This window comes from Ornithodoros turicata, chromosome 1 (genome assembly GCF_037126465.1).
Source record: "Ornithodoros turicata isolate Travis chromosome 1, ASM3712646v1, whole genome shotgun sequence".
NCBI lineage: Eukaryota > Metazoa > Arthropoda > Arachnida > Ixodida > Argasidae > Ornithodoros > Ornithodoros turicata.
Genome location: NC_088201.1, coordinates 98,799,698 through 98,819,105, shown reverse-complemented (window position 1 = coordinate 98,819,105; position 19,408 = coordinate 98,799,698). Strand labels below are relative to the sequence as shown.

At 44.4% G+C, this 19,408-nt stretch overlaps 1 protein-coding gene across 2 annotated transcripts in view; it reads left to right on the top strand.

The window, feature by feature from the left end:
• The window catches only part of LOC135378503 (solute carrier family 22 member 13-like), a 102,899-nt gene that overhangs the window by 66,393 nt on the left and 17,098 nt on the right, over positions 1-19,408 (top strand). For both annotated transcript variants that reach the window (XM_064611548.1, XM_064611549.1), the window contains exon 6: positions 17,694-17,815. In XM_064611548.1, the coding sequence (XP_064467618.1) occupies positions 17,694-17,815 (122 nt within the window). The remainder of the gene's footprint in view (positions 1-17,693; positions 17,816-19,408) is intronic.

Sequence of the window (19,408 nt, the reverse complement as noted above, 5' to 3'; positions counted from 1 at the left end):
AGTGAGCGGGCGATGAGCTGAGCTGCCGGTGAGTGAGCATGAGTGAGTGGGCGATGAGCTGAGCTGCCGGTGAGTGAGCATCAATGAGCGGGCAATGAGCTGAGCTGCCGGTGAGTGAGCATGAGTGAGCTTGCAATGAGCTGAGCTGCCGTTGAGGGAGCATGAGTGAACAAGCAATGAGCTCAGCTTCCAGTGAGTGAGCATGAGTGAGCGGGCGATGAGCTGAGCTGCCGGTGAGTGAGCATGAGTGAGCGGTCGATGAGCCGATCTGCTGGTGAGTGAGCATGAGTGAGCGGGCAATGAGCCGATCTGCTGGTGAGTGAGCATGAGTGAGCGGCGGTCCAAAGTGCCGACCTCTGGTCATGCCTCAGCCATGTATCAGGACTGGCATTGAGGCCGCGAAAGCCCAAGGGGCGCCCAAAAGAAAGCAGACGAAGTGAGCGCAATATGCGACAAAACCAAGGAAACTATCTCGCTACAACTGCATTCTATTGAAGTTGTTCTACAAAACTGCAAGTTCAGTTCAGCGCACAATCAGTCGGGAAACAAGCTAACTCACAGCAATGATCCATAGCTTAAAAACCCGAGACTAGGGGACAAAAAAAAACTCCAAACATTGTCTGTGTTTGTCGTTTTTTTGTCCCCTAGTCTCGGGTTTTTAAGTTATGGATCAATACCACCAGCTCGCTTGCTACCTCTCTATCCTCTCGCAGCAATGCTTTCAATCAAGTGCGTCGCAGCATTGCTCGCTGTATCATAATGAGACCCTGGACCTACATCAGATGTTACTTGCATAGTATAAAATTCATATTACAGTATATGTATCAAGGCAGAGTTCAAGCTTCCTAAACAAGAGCGCGCAGACACTCATGCACAGACAGTGATCTCATTTGTCTCGCGACGTAAACTCCCAGTTATTAACACACATGCACAGACGGAGAAGGACATCGGCTGTCACACACACAGCCATCCCGAAAGCTATGTCCATCTTCGTTGATGCACCCACGAATCCAGAGGAAGACTGCCGAAGCTCTCCCACTCGTATTAAAGTGACAGTCGCATCCGAAACCGGGTCTATCAAATTGATACCATAATGTTCAGTATCGTTCATTGGTCTATCTGACCAATTATCATGACTGGGAGCCGCTTAGATATTAAATAAACGAATTTTAAAGATCAGAGCCGCCACCGCTGCCGTGGAGGCTCCAGCAAGACCGACATCAACGTGACGTATTTATCTAAGCGAACCAGAGGGCTGCGCCGGCTGGGAGTAGTCGACGGTGGTGTTATTGTCTCGAAGTTCGTCAGCTCTGCTTTCGACACTTGCGAATATGGGAGTCCAAAGAAACATGCTCTATTGTTGCACTGTAAAGTTTTCAAGATAAAGTAAAACTTCAGTCATGCTTTGCTTATCCTTTTATTGTGCAGTTCTATGTAACTCTACAACACATTAGAGAACTGAAACAAGACATGGACAGCAGGATTGAGACAGGTCTCAATGTTATGCTGCCTGGCGTGAGTTACAACTGGACTTATCAGAAAGATTTACTTGAAGTTGTTAGTTTGGGACACGGGATTGCTGTGGAGCAAAAGGATGAAAAGAGCAGCAATTTATATGAAAGAAACCTGCATAAGATGGAATAAGTGTGCGAACACATGTACGCTCGCATCATTTCAATGTCCTACGAATAAAGGGAATCATCTTCAACCAGCACGAGAGGGACACAAACATGCACAACAAGAATCTACTTCACTATAGCAACTGCGTGACAGAATACAAGAAAGATATTTCTTTTACTTGAAGAAAAATTCAAGAACACTGGCGCAACACCTGGAAAATCTGGGATCGCTTCTGGAAAAACTGTGGCCAGCTTCTTCTAGTAATCTTTTACTTAGTTGCTAGTAAAGCAGATTATCTTGTTGTGCGTGTTCGTGTCCATGTCTTTTCCTGTTGTAGGATGCTCGCTCAGCACAAACTACTCCACTTCGCAAGTTTTGCTCCGAATGCAGGCAAGTAGCAAAACTCATAGTGTTAACAATAGACTGCATTGTAAAAAAAGAATTATATCCGTATCCATACATATCCATTGGTAGCCATAGTAAGGTACGTTATAACATGTAAATGGAATATGTTATCCTTCTGAATCGGTTAGTACCCTCATATGGGGATTGGACGAGCAACAGCACATCCAGGTAGACCCAGATCCAGCTGGTGAATCATACATACCTCTGAGGGAAAAAAATCCTTCAATCTCCTGTGTCAACCAAAAAGGGTAAAGGCAATAAAATATACCTTGTGTTGAAAGACAACCGAGCTAAACTCTACACATGTATAAACATGAAGCAACCTATATACAAAGTATGCCACCAAAGTGTGTTTGTTGTGTGTGTGCGCGTCCCTTCTCGTGTACAGTTAACATGGTAGTCCAACATGCCCAACAAGGTGTTTCACTATAATAAGCAGGGTTGGACTTGTTCAGATAAGATGCTTTTCTGAATTCAGATGATAAAAAGTGGGGTGCTAGTTGTGGGGAAACATGCATTTCATGTGAAATACAGCACAAACGGAAGAGATTGGCGCAAGATTTGATATGGAATTTGTAGATTCTTTCACTTTTCGGCACCACTTTGACGCGGCACTGGTATAACTGTACGATTACATCAGCGATGGCTGCGTGATTTCTAGCGATCCCAAGCAGCACAATGTACTGAAAGTCGAATGCAATAGGGGTAAACTGTATGTGTCTTATCAATGTTCTTTAGTTGCAGTAGCCTGTTCAAGATCTTCCACCTACCCGTCTACCCCTATTGCACTCGACTTTCAGTAAATTGTGCTGCTTGGGATCGTTTGAAAGTGATAACCAGTGTCCCTCAAAGAAATTGAAAAAAAAAAAAACATGTTACTTTACCTGTTGTCTGTTGAAACAGGAAGTTGTAGACGGTTGCACAGGGAGGGGAAAATATGTTATACGAAAAATACGTTATGCACTAGGACAATGTGCTAGTGCAGAGCGTCGCTACGGGGCCCACTGCACGGCAACACAATACACGTTCGGCTCCTCTGATTGCAAAACCCGCAGAGGCAACTCTTGGGCTGTTGTTTTTGAAGTAGGCGTCTGTCAAGCACTGAATCGAGAAGCTGCTCGTAACTGACGAAAGGCGTATGATCGTCGCGACCATTTTCATCTTGGTATCTCTGGTTTACAGTGTCGTTGCACCGCATTCGTAGAATAAGAATCATTGTTCTCTATTACTGCATCACTACTGTCCTGGCGAGGAAATCCTCTGGATAATCCTCTGGATATCCTTTGGATAGCGACGACAGGTAACATTCGCTCGCGTCTGACATGTTGACATCCAAATGCCTTGCAAAGGTTACAGACGACGGCGGATCAAAAGCGTCCCGGCCCATATTCTGGAGGCCGCACCCTGATTGGTTCTTAGATAAATACGTTTCCACACTTTTTGAGAGAGGGATTAGCGGAATACACACAACATCCGTCGTCTGCTCTTGTCGTGTATTCCATCGGATAACAGCCGAACAACGCCACTATTTCGTGTGGGGTTTTCGATGGAGTGTTCAGCAGTCCATAAAGAATAAAATGACACTAAAGTTTCGAAATCGCCCGGAACGGATGCGACTGTCACTTTAAGCACCTGTACCTTGAACTCCAAACAGGTTGGCGCACACTCCACAAAACGAGAACAGCTTATTGGGGATTTCGTGGGCGCGGCCATGCGAGCCGTGAAGAACGGTTCAATGTTCAACAGAGGGGCAATTTTAGCTGAGTTCGAAGGTGGCGCTATCGTCGGTGCAACAATTTCCAGAGTGAACCGACCTCGATCAGCTCAGGTAGCTCAACACTTTTTCATTAACTCCCCTTTTAGTATTATTTATTATTATTTTTGTTTCATTTCCAATTCTAATCCCACTTCCAGCTCAACGGCTCAACCGCTCAGCGCGCTGACACTACTGCAGCGTAGAGTCAATAAATAGCTGGTATACAAAACAGCGGTTCAATTTCACAGAGTATAGCAAAGGAACGGGGAACTCTCGCTTCCCTAAGGAGAAGAATACCTGAGGTATATTGGTGTTTTATGATTCCTTTTTCCTCTCCCTACGTGCCATTAACATACGGTTTCTGAGCCAAGACAATATAGTTGCGAGCGCAGTTGACATACAGAAATATATACAGATCCCGTACCGTGAACACCACCACACCAAACGTGGATGCCACGGTTTCGGTTTTTGCCCATTTGCGTGTCAAAATTCAGGGATGGGTATTTTAATACACGTGCGTGTTTCAAAATTTCTAAACGTGGTCTGGTTCTTAACTAGGACACTCTCCCATATCGGTATATGGCTTTTCTTTAAGACGTCCTAATTAAAGAGTAATCAATGATTTTAATTAATTAGTCGTCCTTATTAGTCATTGTAGTCTTTTGTTGTATAGTATATCTTATGCAATTCTTGTATAGTATTAGTATATTCTTATATATGCGCCTGACCGTAGAACTCAACTGTGAAAATGACGTACTCTCGTGGCTTTTTTATTAAAATTTGTCCAAGCTGAAACACACACACACAAAATAAACAGGAACGTGTCAAACGTGTCGCATACTTCGTGGTCGTAGCCCTTTCTAATACCTATTTTTGTAAAAATAAAACAACTACGACTACCTGTACATTAGTTTCACATTTACGCGTATGCGAGTGGAGGAAACCCTTATCCGCAAGTTATTTTGACATTCTAATTTCCATAATTCACTAAGATGTATTTTTTTTTTATTGAGGCCGTTTTTCGAGACACAGAATGAGCAGAATTACTGGCAATCTTTCTTCATGCTCATTTTAGATATCAGATGCATACTTAATATCTGCATGCTTCAAATTATTATACACAGAGGTAACATTTGTTTGTACTGCACCGTTTCAGGTTTCCCATTACGCAGATACATCGCTTGCACCATCGCGTTTTTCGCCGAATCGACGCCGCACAGCGGTGAAACTCGAGACTAGCCAAACCAGGTACGCCCAGCCGACCCCGCGTACACTTGCGAAGAAGTTGCTGCTTTTTGCATGCATCCCTAAGCTGCACCCGTATTTTGCTGTTGAAATCATGGATGAAGTAAACATTGCAGACAACGACCAGCGAACAAAACCAAACTAGTTTTGTTCTGTATCGCAATGCGACTCTGCGCGCCGAGGGGATAGCAGTTTGTCCTTTCCGCGTTTTCTTTCCACACATAGAATACCGCCTGCTTCGACGCATCCTCGGAAGAAATGGATTGAGCGACTCAAAAGCAGCAAACCTGTTACGTCAGCAATGCTTGTGTGTGTCTGGCAGAGCTCTTGGAGCGGTACTGCCTACATATCTGATGAACGTTCTTTCTTTTTTTTTTCTTTTTTGGAGCACACCTCTGTGTAACTCACGCCAAGAAGGGAAGCAAAAACTTGTCTAGACAAAACTGAACACGTTTGTTTCAAACTTCAATAGCCATTATGTGTAAGAAAGCGCACGAAATAACGTGAAAACGTACACCAAGTCAGTTTTGTAACTCTGCATTTGAATCAGCTCGTCGAATCAGTTGGGAAAGAATGCAGAAATAATGCGACATTTCGTTAAGGTTTCCCAAAAACATGCGCAGCAGTGACACACGGATGTCGCAACATTACCGTGTAAATCGTAAACTACATTCGTACACGCGCTCCGCAATTACAAAATGTTAGCTGTTAGAGAACTGCAGCACAGATGTCGTGTGCTTGCGTGTCTCTGAGATTCCTGCACCACACGCTTGCTATTTCAGTCTTGAAACCGGTAAACGTGAAATTCACCTTCACGAAATGTGGTTGATCAAACACGCCGGAACTTTGCAAATAATACGCGACAAATATAGCCTTCGCTTTGGAGAACCCGGTTACGCCTCCCAGAAGTATATGAGCAGCGTTTAATACTCGTTCGCCTTCAACGCATCGAAAATTAACGTTGCAGTTCAGAAATCTTCAAATCGAAACTACGCGACAACCTGGATACGTCCGCCATGTTGGAGTTTAGAACCACCTACAGGTCAGGAAAAACACGAATTCTACTTCCCTTATTATCCGTAGGAGCGTCGGAAGTCCTTCACGGCAATGGGGAGCGAGCCCTAAACTAACCTAACCTAACCAAACCTAACCCAACGTAACCTGGAGGAGAGCACTGCGGGACATGGAGTTAGAGATTGAGAAGTGCGGCATATGCAAAAATAGGATCCACTAGCAATGATTCGCCCAAGTGATCTGATGACGGTGGACGTTGTAATGGAGATGGGGCAGGCCATCCCGCGTTCTTGACTACCTTGAGGCGAAAAAACTCGCATTGGAGCAGCAAAAACTGAAATGCTTGTTGATGGTTTCACTAAAGGCGGTAAGACAAATCTATAGAAGTGAGCGAGCGATGGCGTGTTTCCTCATTTAAATAAAGTCATATTATCGTCAAAAGTACATTGATTTGTTCGGTAAATGGTGTTTATTCCTGCACTATACGCTCTGTCGATTATTCAGGCTATGGCTGTGGCAAAAACAACCAGATAAGCTTCAGGAGTCATCAAACGTACCAGCGAACTACTCGCTGCAGGATAAGAGCTTCCACTTAAGGGTTCCCTGCGTTGACCAAAAACAACGCAGTGTCCTTTGCTGGAGAGCAAATCTGCGTTTTCTTGTACCATATAAGCAAGGCAGCTCCATGGCATGTCACTCCTCTCCGCGTAATGGGTATGCACATGCAGTATCACGTCAATAGTAACAATTCAGTGAATTTCGTGTTTTACTCGTCTTCTATGTACTACTTTTTAAACCGGTGTTAATTTCCATTCTGCGGTAAAAGAGCTTAAATGAAATCTGTCTCGGATTAGACTTGGGGACGAAAGATGGGGTGGCGGGGTCCTCAGAGCGAAAGGTCGTGAGGAGGGGGGGGGGGGGGGGGGGCAGTGCAACCGTGAAAACCAGAGGAGACGTGGACTGTTCTCCCTGCCCCCACACTCCGAAGCCCCTGATTATACCGAAACTAAACAGGAGCAGCTTTCCAAGCCAGGCCTCCGGAACGAACCGACAACAATAAAAACGACAAAGAAAAAAAGAAGGAAAGATAGGAAGGAAGCAGTAAAAAAGATATATTCGCTGGAACCGCAACGGACGAAAGCCATTGCAAACACGTTTTTCTTGTGCCGGCCGTCGGCATTTAGCAGCCTTTCTGAACCCTGATGTGGATTACAGTCCCAAATAATTAACCCGTAGGTTAACAAGCGTCGGTAAAACCGGGCCTACGAAAGCTATTGTCACCGAAACATTCATCACCTCACAACTGATGTTTCTAAAAAGAATTGAGTGTTAGCATGAGGTTTTGGCAACTACTGATCTTGAATTAGTTATATTAACTTGTGTTGGAGAAACTGAGCCAAAGTCTTTTGTTTAGGATGAAAAACCATATGGCATAATTGATCAAGCTTTGGCTTTTATTAGCTAACATCAGCTACATGCTTAGTTGATCGATATATAATTATCTTCTATACATTTCTGTGGACTCCGCAATACTTTACCTCAAATATAGAGGTAAAAGCAAACCTGATAAACTGAGTTCCCGTAATTTGTTTAGTTATAAAATGTACTTGTGCATATTGTTGACGGTCCCAGCATTCACAGATATCACATACACACACACGCACACACAAAAGAGCATCAAAATAAACATGGGGAAAGATAATGAATTTAACTTTTATTTGCTAAGTTTCAGAATTCTCACTATAGTAGTACAGATATAGTTGCGGGACAAATTTTTGACTGAACCCTGGGGCGGTAAAAAGCTCTGGACAAAGGTTGGCGCACGAGAACGTCAGCATGCTTGTGAGCACTAGTGCTCCGTTCGCTGTCGCGTTTGCGTATGTAAGAGATAGCGTATACTGCAGTAAAACTCTCTATTGCCAGAAATGTAACAGATGATCGCTGAATGGTGGGGAACACAAGCTACGAGCTTTATTGGCTAATGCATCAGTCAAGGCTTATCGTAGCACCCAATGATGGGCAGTTGTAAGTACCGATTTACTACTACCAACTACTGCCTATATAGCTACAGCGTAATTACAACTACTTCAGAAAACGTAGTACAAGGTTTGCAGTTAGTCTACTGTGGCTCCCTTCCCGCATAGCAGTAAAAAATGTGATTATTAGAAGTGTTTATCCTCTCGTATCAGATTCTGTGTTATATTTATTGGCCATTTCTGTTCCTGTCTGTGGTGTGTGGCAAACAAGCCATTTCACATATGAGCATTCTGACGTTACACAGAAAATGTAGTTTCGAAATTCTGAACCAACTTGCAGTAGTTGCAGATGCTGTTTAGTAACACAGAGCAACATTTCTCGCTGCTTCGCTACCGTTAAGCCGTTAAGCCTGTACCGTATCGCTAAGCCGTTGCTACCGGTCTTTATTGGCAGATCAATAGCCCCTATGTCCCCTCCGTGGGTGTTTTCGATACCTTCAATCTCCTCTACCGTTCCTGGGCTTAAGATCACGAGAAGGATCACGTTGCAGCACCCGTGTTGAAACAACTTGCGCTAGACACGATGCAGCGGCGCTACCCTTCGCACACTGCAATATTCACAGATGGGTCGACCAACTTACACTGCTCCACTGGTGCCTTTACATTTCCGACTGTGTCATCGTGCCACGCATATAGTGTCTCGCACCGCACCTCATCCATGTCTGCAGAGTTACATGCCATTTTGTTCTCACTCAAACATATTTCATCCGCCCATATCAGCAGCTGAGTGATATACTGTGACCCCAAGACAGCTCTTCAGTGTAAAGCGAATATGGGTATTCGTAGATCACTAGCGCCAGTGGTTGTCTTCTAATAAGTCGTCTTCAAATGAGCGGGCACTCTATCAACTACCAACGGGTTCCTGCACACTGTGCCACCCGCGCAATGAAGAAGCTGACGGGGCTGGAACAGATGCGTTCCATTCCCGATCAAGCGTGCAGATTACCCTCCCAAAGGCGATAGGCGAACTTTCCTCAATGATGTGGTGAGGCATCTCGTACATGCGCAACTGTTACATGACGTTTCATCAAGAGTTCTCATGCGTGAAGAGAACTTTGACCTTTGCTTCACCAAGCCTTCTCGTGTGCCTGGCCATTTTGTATCGCCGGTGCACAGGTTCCGTCTTAGGATTGCATTTGTTCCCCATTTCAATCATCTGATCGGTCGCCCCGACTCTATGCTCAGCTCTCGCAGTGCCGTTTCGGCGGAGACCAAGTATGGGCTTCTCGACTGCCAACTTTACGCTTCCAGAGAGCAGCTCTGTAGTGTCGCCTGCAATCAATCGCGACCACGCCATTCAGATTGGCAACCATCTTCGGCCCTTGGTCTAACCAGATCGACCATCGCCAGGACCTTGAGCACTTCTAGATTTTTCTCCGAGACACCGGTCTCCTCTCTACCCTACGATGTGCCTGCACACCTGTGTCCTGTGTATGTATGTCTGTGTGTGCTGTGTTTTCGCCTCGCGTTCTGTTAATGTCTCACTGACTCCACTGACTAATGACTCCTATTCAGCGTCGTTCATCACCTCATCATCAGGACACAATCTTAAGTCGGAAGTGAGAAAGACTCCCAAATACTTGTATTTGTAAATCTTCTTTACTTGCATTGCGTGCAAATAATAGGCAGTAGGTATGCACTTATTCTTCTGTGTAACAGACATAAAAAGGGTTTTCTCAGGACACAGTCGCATTTGCCATCGCTTGCACCAATTACTTGTTTGGTCCAAGGGGTTCTGAAGAATGTCCCTGTCCATGTCAGACTGAATTTCGTTGTATAGTACGCAGTCGTCAGCATACAGGCAGGCTTTACACTTGGCGTCATTTAACATATCATTAATGATGACCAATAAGGTACCCAGGACAGAGCCCTGGGGCACCCCGGAAATTACTTCTACCCGTGAGGACCTATGACCCTTATATTCAACAAACTGTGACCTTCCAGAACGATAATCTTGAAGCCATGCTATAACCCGGGGATTTGGGATATATGCTGCGAGTTTTAGCATCAGTTTAGCATGGGGCACCACGTCAAACGCTCTTGAAAGGTCTAGGAAGAGCACATCGGTTTGTGAGTGACGGTCAGTTGATAATGCCAAGTCATGAACAATTTCAGAGAGAGCCGTAACGGTCAAGAACCCCTTGCGGAAGCCATGTTGTAAGAAAGTAAACATGCGGTTCTCCTCAAGGTACTCTGTTGTGTGCTTACAAATTATATGTTCTAATATCTTACTACAGTTGGATAATGGAGATACCGGTCGATAGTTAGTCACCAGGGATGGGTCACCAGCTTTGAAAATGGGTATCATCCGTGAGCATTTCCACTCTGTCGGAACCTGACCCACATTAAGTGACATTTCGAAGATAATTTGGAGATACTGTGCAACCCAGTCAGCATATCTCTTAATAAACTCGTTAGGAATCCTGTCTGGTCCTTGAAACTTCCTAATATTCACGTTACTGAGCAACTCAAGAACTCCATTAGGATCAAACGCGATGTCTTTCATTTGCGGTATCATGCGCGGGGTCGTCTCACAGACTTGCCGAAATCCGTCGTCAGAGACAAAAACAGACCAAGACTGAAGTGGCTAGCTGCGTCCACCGCACTGACTTCGCTACCATTCACTGAAATACACCGGTTTGAGTGGTTCTAAAGGCGCAGATATAGTCCAACGTTTTTTGCGGCGCAGTCAGCGACAGCCGAAGTCAGACACGCGAACCAAAGCGATCCAGGAAATATGCGTTTATAGTCAGACGCGCGTCAGCAGTGGCCTGCGACCGTTGCGCATGCGCAAAGTCGCTATGACTGCAGCAGCGCGACTGCGACTCACTCTCTGCGAAACTCTCACGTGGTAAGGGTTGACCAATCCCTGGGAGCCTGGACCCGAAACCCAAGTTGCTCTTTCTCGCCGTTCGCCGGCAGCACCGTCCATGTTCCGGCAATCTTCAAAATATCTATACGTAAAAAATATGCCGAATTGAGAAGTAATGCTTTCTGTGCCTTATCAAACAACGGTGTTGTGCACGACAGTGGGCAAAAATATGGGGTTATTTTTCACTTTTCGGTCCCTTGAAGAGAAAGCAGGGCTCAATAACAAATTGGCGCTTTGGCGGTCACCAGCTGATATTTCAAACGTTTCCCAAGTAATGTTCGGCATATGAAAATCCCCATCCAAAATTACCTTGGAAGATGAGTTAACATTGGAAGAGATGTAACTGTGCAAAGATTCCAGGTAGGAAGGTGGGGCGCCAGGAGGTCTGTAAACTGCCCAAACAACCAAGCTAGCATCATTTAATCTTATTTTACAAAAGAAACTCCCTCAATATCAAGAGGATTCATCGAAAAGTATGCCATCGGTTTTTTTTATTATCAGAGCCACTCCACCACCCCTTGTCTCTGTATCTTTCCTAAGAATACCATTATTTTCCGGAATCAGTTCACGGTCTAGCACGTCCTTCCTCAACCAAGTTTCCGTCAGTACAACAACATCAGGTTCATATGACATCAGACGGGCCTCTAAATACTCTAACTTGTTTACTATGCTCCTGATATTAGTATTCAGAAGTGGAAGAGAACCTCGAAACCCTTGTTGTGTATGTCACTCTGCAGTCGAGCTCTTGTCTACTCTTTCGCGTTCGCCTGTTGTCTCATTCCATATGTACACTTCTGAATTTACAAACAGACGATCAAACCGCAACTGAACTTTCTTCCCTTCCCGCCGCTCTTCGACTGTGCTCTCCCGTAACTTCCGGCGCACATGCCGAATACGTTTCGAAAAATCTTTAGCAATACGATATGCCGTTTGTTTCAATTTACCCTCGTTCCTAAGCACGGATAATTTCTCACGATAATCGTTTAGGCGTAAGCTGACGGGTCGTGGCCTATCACTTTCAGCACATTTTCTGCCAAGTCTGTGTCATCTTTCTAGAATAACAATCTTCAGGTCCAAAATATCAGTGAAGATATCTTTAAACAGACGATCAGATAATACCCAAGCAGCACAATGTACTGGAATTCGAGTGCATTAGGGGTGGACGGTATGTGTATTATCAATGTTCTGTAGTTTCATGAATCTGTTCAAGGCCTTTCATCTACCCGTCCACCCCTATTGCACTCGACTTTCAGTGCATTTTGCTGCTTGGGTAGTTCTTGTGTTTCGTCTTCGCGTACTTGATACCCAAAACACAAGTAAATTATTCCTGCGACTTCTGTTTTCAAGGTCGTCTACTTTGCGTTCTAGGGCGGCGTATTTATTTGTCATTTTTTCTAATTTAACACAAGTTCCGTTTATTTGAACTGGAAGTGGCTTAATCTCATTTGTCACGGTCTCAAATCTTATTCAGACGTGATTGAATCTCCCGCAGTTTTATATTCACTCTTGTTTGATTTGTACTGATTTTACCCAATTGACCTTTAATATTGGCCATAATCTCGTCAGTATTTTTCTGCCTTGTTTTTATTTCTGCAATATCCTTGGCGATAGCCTCTTGCTTTTCTAAAATCTGCAGAAGTAGGTCCGTAGATTCTGCTTTTGCTTTAGCTGCCCTAGTTTTGGGATCATCATTGGGCCCAGGATTTTCTTCAACATCGCCAGAAAGCATCAGTAATGCGGAGAATATATGAGCAATATAACAGTACAACAACAAATATTGCTGAGGGCACAGCACGAGCACAAGACAGCGATGGTCACTTTTCAAAGAAGGAACATGTTTTTCTGAGTCGTTTCATTCTGGATTCTGATTTATTGCAAGGACATTAGCGCAGCTTTTTATTTTCGCAATGTTGAGATATCTTGTATAGACAGCGTATGTGAAGAGCGTGCACATTAGGGTGGAGTGAGTTTTGTATTTTGTGAAGTAGCTCTATCCTTGCAAGAGACAATCATCATGAAAAAATGAATCTTCGTGAGTTAAACAGAGCAACCCATTCAGTGCATGATGATTTCTACAAGAAGTCAGGTATATTGTGTGTAGACATGCAGGTATGTGCTATACACAGTATTATACTACCACATGGGACCATAACAGTCACACACAAAGGCACATGGGTACTGTCTCAACGTATTACAGTGCACGCACTCACTTTCTAAGGTTACCACCTCCCTTCACATTAACAATGGCATGTGGCAACACACAAACACCACATTTACCGCCGTCAACCGCCGTATGTGTGTGACAGAGTCTTGGAACAAGTTGTTTCTTGTCTTGTCTATTTCACACATCGTGACAAAGCCCTTGCACACAAGTCATTTGTGAACACTGCACTAGGCTTGTAGACATGTAAGACACATTGCTGGACTTCTGCAACTTCTGTACTTCTGCATATGACGCGTGCGCCCTTAGAAACACAGCAAGCGAAGTGGTGCTGTTACGCGTTGCAAGTTTGCGACACACTGCAAAGAACATCAAACCATAATACCACAACAGTACTTGATGCAGAATAACGGCCACTCTTACACCAATTTTCTCTTTGTTTGTATTGCTTACCGTGATGAAGTGCTTGCAGATAAGCTGCGGACACCGACACGGTACCTGGCTCGAACATGTACAAGATACGGTGCTGGAATGCCCCAGCGATCGAGAGATGTACCATCTTCGCTATTGCAGTTGACAGCACAGGGCTGACAACAAACGATGACCGCTGCAGTTATATATGCAGCCACAACCGACTACCGAACACTAACCAAAGTACAACGATCACGTCCGCTAGAATCGCCAGAATACGTTCTGCTGCCTCCTCAACAACAATGCAAACGCCGCAGCTGAAGCCGCGAAACACCTTTGTTGCGACCATGCGTCTCCGAGCTTTCAATTACAAAACACAAATACAGAAACCTACGCCCTGACCTCAGACCCCCAAACTTAACCAACACGGGTAACGGACTCCTAGCTCCCAGTCACCTGGTACAGCGCCATCTGAATTTTCTCCCGCTAACGTCTCTTAGAGCGCAAAACAAACAAAACGAAAAAACGAAAAAAGAAAGAAAAACGAAAGCCTCCTCATCCTCTTGGAATCTTTCCTGTCGTCTGCTGCTTTCTCCCTTCCCTCAACCATCTCGTGACAATGTGAATAATGCGCATGCGTTGTGGTCAACCCTTTGGAAAGCGCTTCAGAGCCGGAGAGATCATGTGACCGATTTAAACCCGACGTCACTAAACCGGTGGTTTATGTCGGTTGGTGAATACGGTGAAATCGGTCTTTTAAATGCATTGTAGCTTTACAGCTTTCTTTTATGCGTTAGTTTTAACTGAACCCTTAGATCCTTTTTAATCAATCACTGAAGCATATTCTCTTAAATCGTTAATGATTTTAATCACTGTATTGGCGCATTATGGTCGTTGTTACCGCTGCGCCAATAAAATATGAATCATCATCATCTTCATCAATAATAAACTATTCAGGGATCTCTGAAGCTTCATTTGGTCCTCTGGAGACTTCACTTCCATATGCATTACTGTGTCATTGGCAAACAACTTTACAGTCACTCCATCTGTGCACAGGTCACATAAGTCATTCACATATAGGAGGAACAGGAGAGGGCCCAAAACCGAGCCCTATGGAACAAGGGTGAGTAGGCAAGCGAGCTGCTGAAGGTTCGACGAAGGCATACCTTGAGCTTGAGGGAACGATAACGTTTGAGCCTCGTCTTGTCTACTTCTTCGTGTGTTATCGTTCGCTCAAGCTCAAGGTATGCCTTCGTCGAACCCTATGGAACACCGGCAGTTACATCCGACATACCAGAGGTATTATTTTCCAAATAGACATGTTGTCGCCTATGTAACAAATAATTTTCACGCCAGTTCAGAATCACGTGATTCTCAAAAGTATGCCAAAGTTTTAATAGAAGTCTATTAGGGGATACCCTGTCAAATGCTTTTGATAAGTCTAAAAATACCACATCGGTTTGGCTGTTACAATCAACTACTTCTGCAAGATCATGTGTTATCTCTACTAGTTGGGTGACAGTTGATAGCCTTCTGCGGAAGCCGTGCTGTTGTGGGGAAGGGAGCTTCCCAAGCAGCAAAATGTACTGAAAGTCGAGTGCAATAGGGGTGGACGGTATGTGTGTTATCAATGTTCCTTAGCTTCAAGAGTCTGTTCAAGGTCTTCCACCTACCCGTCCACCCCTATTGCACTCGACTTTCAGCACATTGTGCTGCTTGGGTTATTTCCTTCAACGTCTGACGTGATGTGGTCAAACAGCACGTGTTCTAAAATTTTGCAGCTCGTACTAGTCAGTGAGATAGGTCGGTAGTTACTTAAAAGAATCACATAACCAGATGTGTGAATTGGAATTATTTTTCATACTCTCCAATCAATGGGCAAAGTGCATGAGCTCAATGCTTTCGTAAATATAACATTTACATATTTATAGACCCGTTCAGAATACCTCTTAAGGAAATCATACTCTTCTGGAGTAATCACTTATATGCTGAAGTAAAAAAAATATGAACTTATTTCTTATATAAATGGACTAGCTACAAGTACTGTTAATGGCAGACCCACTGCTATATTGACACTAGAGGCTCTCCACAGAGACACTAAGGACTTGTGCCATGTCATGTCCATGATAACCAACACCATTAACAACAATATGTTTAAGTGACCGATATGAACTTTCATAGTTTAGTATTTCGTTAGCGTCAAGCCATATAGCGGACGCATCACAGAGAAAATTATTAATAATATAATTCTGCTTAGCCTTCTTGAGGGTTTTGGTTACTTCATTTCTTATCTTCTTAAAAGCGTCAAAGGTCTCGGGACTTTGCTTTTCATGAAAATACGAAAAAGCTTGTCGTGTGTCCTAGAAAATTCGAGGATGTTATTGGTTATCCATGGTTCTGCGCTGCTCTGATTTTCGATTTGTAGACAAAACGAATACATTCTCCGTAGATGTCGTTAACAGTGGGAAAAAATATACATATCGACCGTATCTGAAACCTGGTACTTTTGGGCATGGCTCCAATCAGTGGATATGATATCTTTGCTATAAACTGTAGCAATTTAGTATCGCTAAGGTTCATGTTTTATAATTTATTATTCACTTATCCTTTGGCTTACCCCGGCCACAAGAACCAGCAACCGGTCTGCGGCGTATATGACACACATTCTTGTTTCTACGTGAAAACGTCTGTAAGTACGTTTGGTGGCCAGCGAAGACTTACGACGAAATTATGCTGAATTTCATGACGCGATAGCTCAATGAGGAATAAGCCGATAGCAACCAACCAGCCCAATTCAGATTGTTTGCAGGTGCAAGATTCTAGCTAACAATGTAACTACGGCGGCTGACACGATCCCTGGGTGTTGTGGACGTGTTCGAGAGCGATGGAAATATAGGTGCCCTCTAAAAGCGCGTGAGAGGTCCTGCCTGCACATTATGCGATATTGGCTTCAACAACATGACTAATATTTTATAAAATCGCAAATTTGAACTACGAGAATTTTCCCAGACTGTCGGCATATACAAAGTAAAATATGATTGGAATCGAAGGAAACTGCTATGAGAAGAAATGGTGCCTCGACAGGAACCCAAAAAACCTTCCTCCTCCCTCAAATACAGCACCGAGCGATCCAGAGAGCTATACGGAAGCGCCGAAGAAGATTAGCGGCGGAGGCAAATTCGACTGCCGGCGCACACAGCGAGCTGTGCTAACCGGGCAACTCCGACTTACGCGACTGTGAAAGTGACTTAAGAAGAAGATTGAGTGCATCCAGCAGGGGCTAAGCATCATGGAGGAGCCAGTGGCCGTCAGAGAACCCGAGGCCCAGCCGCGACAGGAGGGAGCGCGCGCCGCCTTCACCGTGTCGTTCGACACAAAGTAGTTTGGAGCAAAGAAATAAATGAATCGGAGGTCGCGACATGACTGGTCGAACACGACTGATCCCGCCCCAGTGTTCTTTTTATTTCCAATAATAATGGAACAGCAGAAACTATATGAACGATTGATATGGTGAGGTGATTCACCGCAACAATTGCGGTACCATACCTCAGCGCCTGTGTGTTAGTACATGAGTGGGATGATGATGAAATAGATGAGGCATACACACTCGCAAACACACATATGACAGACGCAAATGAGATGTCACACACGTGGGTGCGTCGTAACTGATGGGATAGTAGTTCATCGGTCGCTACCGGAGATGAAATGCTGTTAAGTACACATCTCCGCATAATGGCAACAGCTCTGAGGTCACAGGAGTTCAAGCAGGTTAGAAGACGTCAGGAACACATAGAATGACTGCAGGCATTGACGGAGCTGCAGAGGGTTAGACCAAGGACCCAAGATTGCTGCAAGGCTGAGCGGTTTGTTGTTGAGACGAGCCAGTTGTAACTGGAGCAGTGCTGTCTCCGAACTGTATAGGGGGCAGTCGATGAGGATGTGTTGAATGCTTGCCACTATGCCGCAGTTGGAACACGAGCTGGTTGACGCATAACCTAGCCTCTGTCTGAACTGCGGGGTGAAGGCCACATTGAGGCGAGGTCGATGCCGAAGGGAAGGGAATGGGACAAAAAAAAAACATCAGCTTATCAGTATTACAATAAATGGTATCAAGACTAAGGTGCACACAAAATAAATACATAGATTATTGAATTATTGTATGTCTATTTGCAGAAGGGTGATGACGATTCCGAAAACACATGCATGGGAGACACAAGGCAATTTTGGAGAACAACTCTCGCGCTGGTGGAGACACCCAGGATTCGTCGCAACACCCTGCTCATTTTACCAATATGGTATGCTGTTTGTTAATTTCCGAGTGTTATACTCTATGTGCAGAAACTCGTTACACATATGCTGCAGACTTACATCCTTGCAGAACTAATACTGTCTTGACAAGGAACGAATAGGAGATCCACAAAAACGTCAAATATCTTAAATAACCACCGGTAGAGATAGCAGTGGACGCAGGTTGTTCCGCGCGTGAGCGCTGATGTCCACACGAGGGCTGCGCATAAAAATTCACATTCGTAAAGCATGAAGAATAAATTGAGTAGATGTGTAGATCTAGATCGAGTATTTCATGGGTGATGCAGCTTGGTCGCCGTTGATTTGCCTCCTGCCCGTCACTCTGTGAATCCCGGGCATGCCTGTGTTCACCACGAACAGGTGGTAACGGCTTTGAAGAACGTTGGATCGTGGCAGTCACTTCCACCTGAATGTGCATTCGAGGTGGCACACCACTAAAGCAGGGTGCTTCTCAAGAGTCTGGCCTACTAGAGCCGATAATTCTTGCATTAAGAGTGACTGAACGTATAGCGGAGAGGAGAGGAAATATGACCCCATCTCTGCAGGACACACGAATATTTTCCGTGAATATACCTTCTCTCACGGTGCATCACCCGAGATCGCTGCAGTTTCAACTGTTGTGAATTGAGATCTCCTGGTTTTGATCTACAGTACGATAATTAAGTCACAGAGTGCTTCATATTAATTATCGAAATTAGTTCGGGAACTCACTGAGACTAACGCGGGCTTAACACGACAAAATTAAGGGCGCAGTCTGGTCATTCCAGTTCCTCTATTTCTGTCTAAAACTGCCTCGAGGGTGCTATGTTCTTGAACACTGGAGCATACCACCCTTGAGGAGATTATATGAATTGTTCGAATCCCACTGCAACCTTTTTACCATGGAGTTGTCAACAGAGCAACGTTGTGTGCAAAATGGATACATTCAAGCTAGGGTGACCTGACTTTCAGTTTTAGAAGGTCACTTCCCTCCGTCCCACCGTTTTTGCTCCAGTGAAGGAATATGTCCCGTTCTTGTGGATGTTGAACAGTTTCAGATTCAGTATGAAATGTGGAAAGCAAAACATAAACAAACTTCATGATTTGTTCTCAATTACCACGCGTACGCGTAGCACGCTTCAGAAGATATGCCGCGAAAATATTTATTTTCACTGAATATAATTTATTACTGCGTCCGTTGATACATCCACGAGTACCTCCTTTTGAAATTAGCCAATAGAAATTATTGTGTTGCTGGACCTGCCGTGCTTGTTGAACAAAGAAGAAAGCTTCTCCACCAAACTTACCCCTTCCTCCGCCCTCTGCAGAGCTCTGCAGAACAAAAACGTTTCAGCACTTTGTACATTGTTTTTTTTTTTTTCAAACTCCCCTTGATCATGTGCCCCGTTTTCTACCTTCAGAAATGTGGTCACCCTAATTCGGACGAACGTTTTATGCAGGAATGTTTATGAAATGCTACTTTTAGTTCAATCTGCATGCTTTTACCTAGTCGCTAATCACTACTGTCCTGGTGCACTATGGCCTTAGTTGCTTGTGCGGCATAAAAATTCAATAATCATTATCATCATGCTCAATTCACA